This window comes from Macrobrachium rosenbergii, chromosome 45 (assembly GCF_040412425.1).
Source record: "Macrobrachium rosenbergii isolate ZJJX-2024 chromosome 45, ASM4041242v1, whole genome shotgun sequence".
In the NCBI taxonomy this organism is placed as follows: Eukaryota; Metazoa; Arthropoda; class Malacostraca; order Decapoda; family Palaemonidae; genus Macrobrachium; species Macrobrachium rosenbergii.
In genome coordinates this window covers 24,171,707-24,177,706 of record NC_089785.1, presented here as the reverse complement: position 1 = coordinate 24,177,706, position 6,000 = coordinate 24,171,707, and the positions used below count along the sequence as shown (strand labels likewise).

Sequence of the window (6,000 nt, the reverse complement as noted above, 5' to 3'; positions counted from 1 at the left end):
TACCAAACAGCAGCCCTCTAGCCTCAGTTCTTTTTATTTTAATTAAGGTTAAAGTTAGCCAAAATCGTGCCTCTGGCAACGATATAGGCCAGACCACCATCGGGCCGTGGTTAGAGTTTCGCGGGCAGCGGTTCATACAGCATTATACCGAGGCCACCGAAAGACAGATCTATTTTCGGTGGCCTTGATTATACGCTGTAGCGGCTGTACAGAAAACTCGATTGCGCCGAAAAAACTTATCCCTTCCGTGAACCGGAAATAGTATCTATTCCAGATGGTGTTACCTTTCCAGTCCCCAGACATCGTTTCTGGGATGAGGGTGCTAGCCCCATCCCATTCTCCAGCCTGGCTGCGACACCCCACAGTCGACTGACCACCAGGGACGTAATTCACTAACTAAATCGATGAAAACATAAATGAATAATTCCAGGAAATGGGGCAGAAGCAGTATACTCCGTGGGATCGATTTTGGGGTTCTTACTGGCGAGATGGTCGGTAACCATAGATCCACATACACGCGCACACACACACACACATGTATGTATGCATGTGTGTGTGTGTATATATATATATATATATATATATATATATATATATATATATATATATATATATATATATATATATATATATATATATATTTATAATGCTTTGTGTGTAATTTCTTCACCTTGATTGGAATTGTATTATTTTGGAATCTAATTCCGAATCTTGTTACGGTTCAAATATGATTTCTTCTTCTTCCGGGAACCGAAATAAAAATTAAGTCAATAAAACTGAAAAAAAAAATTTTTGTATCAATATACAATTCCAAAGGAAAATATTATCCATGGTTCAGTTCAAATGTTTTCCATGATGATGTTCAAATGATTGGCATTTTTCCCATTATTTTTTTATTAATGCCTTAAAAAATACAAATATTTTCCAAGTTATGTTTAAGTATTAAAAAAATACAAATATTTTCCAAGGTATGTTTAATTATAAAAAAATACAAGTATTTTCCAAGGTATGTTTAAATATTAGGAAAAAATACAAATATTTTCCAAGATATGTTTAAATGTTTCCACGGTATATTTGAAATGTTTTTTTTACGAAAACAATAAGGTATTTTCAATAAAGTTTTAAAGCAATGCTTTCCATGGTAAAGTTCACAAGTCTTTGAAGATGAACTTTGGATATTTTTTATAAACTTTTTTTTATTGAAAATGAAATGTTTTTCCATTAAATGCTGGAATGTTTTCCATAATGGTAAAATTAGTTGATGACAATGTTTTTATACGCTCCATCGTTATCTCAAAATGTTTTCCGTTTTCACTTATAAATGTTTTTCATTATAAAGCTTTTCAGTTATAAATGTTTTTCATTATACAACTAAGATGTTTTCTACAGTCACTTTTTGTTCAATAATAAAGTTGGAATATTTTCATGGCAATATTTCAAATGCATAATATTCAATATTTTTAATACTTCCCAAGTCAAACTTTAAAATAGTTTACACGATAATAAGAAGGTGTTTTTATCAATTCTAAAATAATCCACATTACAAAAGGAAAGTGTTTTTATGATCTAAACCCAAAAATGTTTACTCTTCCAATACTGAAACGGCTTCCAACAGGCAATGTTTCAAACTGCAAAATAATTAATATTTTAAAAGTTCCAAATTTGGAATCATTTTCCACATGGTAAGAGTGTTTGTAATGTAAACCTAGAACTGCTTCCTCCTCCAATTCTGAAATGACTTTCAAACGGCAATGTTTCAAATTGCAAATAATATCTATTTTAAAAGTTCCAACTTCTGAATCATTTCAGAGGTCGAGTCAAAACCTAAGATGAGGAGTTGGGTAGGGGTGGGTAGTGGGTATCTAGAGACAGAGGTTAGGGGAGGGGGAAGGGGAGAGGGAGGAAGGGGGGAGGGGTAAGAAGCAAGGAAAGCAGAAGCATAAGTTGCTTTAAAATAAAAAACAGTCAATGGTTTTAGTGCCAAAATGGAGAAGTAGGTTTTCATGAGCCATTTTCAAAAAGGTCGCGAGAGATTCTTACTATACTGACATGAAGTGAGTCCATTTAGTAAGACAGGGTGGGAGGGGGAGGTGGTGGGAGGAGGAGGAGGAGGAGGAGGAGGAAGGAGAGAGAGAGAGAGAGAGAGAGAGGAGAGGAGGGGGGAAGGGGTGGATTGGGGGATTTGGGTGTTACAAAGCAAGCTTTTAAATATCACTTTGTGACTGTCCTCCGTCACATCTTAGTTCGTTCTAGAGGTTCTACGCTGTTTAGAGGGCTTTTTTAGAAATACGTTCAAGCATGCACTTCCTAAATACAATTTACTTTTTGAGTTATTTTATATAGAGATGTATATACACAAAACATGTTTTTGAAAAGGTACTGGAACTGTAAAATGAAGGTATGAGAGTCTGGAAGTTAGATATTCAAGGAATACAAAATACAGTAAAAAAAATACAAAATAAAGTTTAAAAAAATAGAATGGACTGAATTTGTCAAGAATGTATTTGAGAAAACTGTATTTTTAATATTTTGCTTGAAATTAATTTGGGGAAACTGTATTTTTTAATATTTTGTCAAAAATCAATGTGCAAAATTTTTGTAATATTTTGTCAAAAATAAATTTTGGAAAACTGTATTTTTTATATTTTGTCAAAAATGAGTTTGGGAAACTGTATTTTTTAATACTTTGTCAAAAATGAATTTTGGGAAACCGTATTTTTAATATTTTGTCAAATATGAAATTGTGAAAAATATAATTTTAATATTTTGTCAAAAATGAATTTTAGAAAACTGAATTTTTCAATATTTTATCAAGACTGTATTTGGTGAAAACTGTATTTTTAACATTTTGTCAAAAATGAATTAGGAAAAACTAAAATTTTCCATACTTAATATAGGAAGATTTTAGCACGAAAATTCCCCTAAAAAACAGAATAAAAAAAATAAGTGAATATAAATATAAAACTGATTTACAAAACAATTTTAAACTTGTACGAAAGGTAAAGAGAAGAGAGAGAGAGAGAGAGAGAGAGAGAGAGAGAGAGAGAGAGAGACCCCATACCTCAAATTACGGCATATGTGTGTCGAAAACAGGCAGTAGATGATTGGATTGGCAGCGGAGTTGAGAGGCGCCAACGACTGGATGAACGTGGCCACCGCCATGTTGGTTTGGGTCTGTGGAACGTAGCCGTACACTTGAAGCAGGTCGAACACGATGTACGGAGACCAGCACAGGATGAACACTGGAAAGAGAGACAGAGAAACACACACAGAAATCGATCAATCAATGAGTGACTGAGATGGAGAGTTGCAAAAGGTTGGGAATGGAAAATTAAAAAAAAGGCAGATGGAGAATTGCAATACTTTTGGAAGAGGAAACGAAATTAAATTTGGGAGTTGTCAAGAATCTGATTGTGTCCTAACAAACATATGGAGGTCATTGAAACAAAGACAATTAATCACAAAAAAAAAAGAATTAAAAAATAAAAACTAAAATTGAGGGCTGGAAAAAAGAAAGAAAATTTGTGAATTACAAAAAATATGATAAGTATTCTTGAAACGGCATCTGTCAAAGATTGAAACAAAACAATTGTTAAAAAAACACACACACACACACGCACAAAACAAAACAATAAAAAGATTGAAAGTTGGATATTGGCAAAAAAAAAAAAAAAAATCATCGTAAAATCGAGAGAAGAAATTCTGAGACGCAAATAAAAAAAATTTGAAAGTTGGATATTGACAAAAAAAATCATAATAAAATCGAGAAGAAATTCTGAGACCCCCGCCAAAAAAAAAAAAAGAAAATTGAAAGTTATAAACTGACAAAAAATTATAATAAAATCGAGAGAAGAAATTTTGAGAGACGCCAAAAAAAAAAAAAAATTGAAAGTTGGATATTGACAAAAAAAAATCCATAATAAAATCGAGGAAAAAAAAATCGTAAAATCGAGAAAAGAAATTTTGAGGACGCCTCATTTCATTAGCATAGAAATTGTGTTTCTGGACCTTTCCCCCTCCTCCCCCCGCCCCCCACCCGGGGGGGAAGGGGGAAACAAAATTCCCCCGTTTTCAGAATCAATTAGCGCAGTCGCCTTCTTCTTTTCTTACCTGTCGGGAGGGGGGGGGGAGGGGAAGGAGAGAAAATAAAGAAAATTTGATGAAAACAACCATTTCCGAGATGTCCGCTTGTCCTAATGGAATAAATTAGGACCAAGGGAATTTTTATTTTTTTATTTTTTAAAGTTTTTTTTTTCTAAATCTTCGCCGATGGATAATTGTATCAAAATCACAAAGCGATGGAGTTATATGATAGCTGTTCTTCCAGTAATAATAATAATAATAATAATAATAATAATAATAATAATAATAATAATAATAATAATAATAATAATAATTGTGGATGTCTTTACGACCGCGGTTTGAAAATTAATATTAATGCGCCTGACAAAATATCGATTAGCTCGGCTTGGCTCTCTCTCTCTCTCTCTCTGTCTCTCTCTCTCTCTCTCTCTCCACAAAATAAAAAGGATCAATTCAACCAGGTTTTGGCGTCCATTTGAAAGATGCAACAGAGAAAGATAAATAACAGGAAATAAAGAAAGAAGAGATAAATCACTAGAAAAAAGATACACTAATAAATTAATAGATATTTACATAAAAAAATTAAAACATTAAAATACCGAAGGTGAATTTTAATGTTTTAAAGGAAAGTCATACATTAGGTTTTGAGGTCCCAACTGCACAGTCCACAGTCCAGTGGTGTGAGGAATTAAGGGTCTCTGGAACTTTGGAATGTCGAAGGAATTCGACTTGTAATGAAGGAGAAAAAAAAAATGGTTGTTATTGGTTTTCGTTATTAAATTCTTCTTCTTGAAAAATAAAAATGGACGCCAATAAGTCGACTACAAAGCCTCCGGAAGTGACGTCATCATTTGCGGGGAGGTGGGGTCGGGGCGAAAATGAGAATGGGTTTGGGAGGGCGTCTTATGACGTGGGTGGTTATCTCTCTCTCTCGCTCTCTCTCTCTCTCTGTTTCTCTATTACTGTCTAACTCTCCTTCTCTCTCTCTCTCTCTCTCTCTCTCTCACTGTTTCTCTCTCTGTTTTTTTTCTCTCTCTGTCTGTCTGTCTGTCTCTTTCTCTCTCTCTCTCTGTTTCCCTATCACTGTTTCACCTTCTCTCTCATTCTCTTTCTCTCCCTCTCTCTCTTTCTTTCTCTGTTTACCCATTACTGTTTCACTCTCTCTTTCTCTTTCTCTCTTTTTTTCTCTCTCTGTTTCTGTCTCTGCCTCCCTCTTTCTCTTTCTCTGTCTGTTTCTCTATTACTGTTTCACCCCCTCTCTCTCTCTCTCTCTCTCTCCCTCTCTCTCTCTGTTTTTCTATTACTGTTTCACCCTCTCTCTCTCTCTCTCTCTCTCTCTCTCTGTTTCTCTATTACTGTTTCACTCTCTCTTTCTCTATCACTGTTTCACTCTCTCTTTCTCTCTATATATCTCTTTCTCTCTCACTATTTCTCACTCTGTTTCTCTCTCTCTCTCTCTCTCTCTCTCTCTCTCTCTCTCTCTCTCTCTCTCTCTCTCTCGCCCAGCGAACGAATATTGACGCGAGTTTGATGAGTCTCATACACGAACCGTACGAGGAAACGATTACCAAGATGTCGTTTGCTTCAGGGAGAAAAAAAATATATAAAATAAAAATTTTAAAAATTCACTACGTCTCTGTTGACCTCGGCAGTAAATCGTGGTCCTGGTTCGTTAGTCGACTGCTGCGGGTCTCAGGGGGAGGGAGGAGGGGGGGGGGGATAGAAGAAAGAGTGAAAAAATATATATAATAATTGCGGTGGATAATTCTCATGCAATTTGGTTGAAGCCATTCTTGGGGAATTCTCATTCTCTCTCTCTCTCTCTCTCCATTTTCCCTTACATAAAAAAACAAAATTACCTTACCAAAGATTATCTCTCTCTCTCTCTCTCTCTCCATCCATCTATCTCTATTCTCC

At 34.8% G+C, this 6,000-nt stretch overlaps 1 protein-coding gene across 3 annotated transcripts in view; it reads right to left on the bottom strand.

The window, feature by feature from the left end:
• The window catches only part of LOC136829796 (cardioacceleratory peptide receptor-like), a 248,786-nt gene that overhangs the window by 18,885 nt on the left and 223,901 nt on the right, over window positions 1–6,000 (bottom strand). For all 3 annotated transcript variants that reach the window (XM_067088730.1, XM_067088732.1, XM_067088731.1), the window contains exon 8: window positions 3,062–3,242. In XM_067088730.1, coding sequence (XP_066944831.1) covers window positions 3,062–3,242 — 181 coding nt within the window. The remainder of the gene's footprint in view (window positions 1–3,061; window positions 3,243–6,000) is intronic.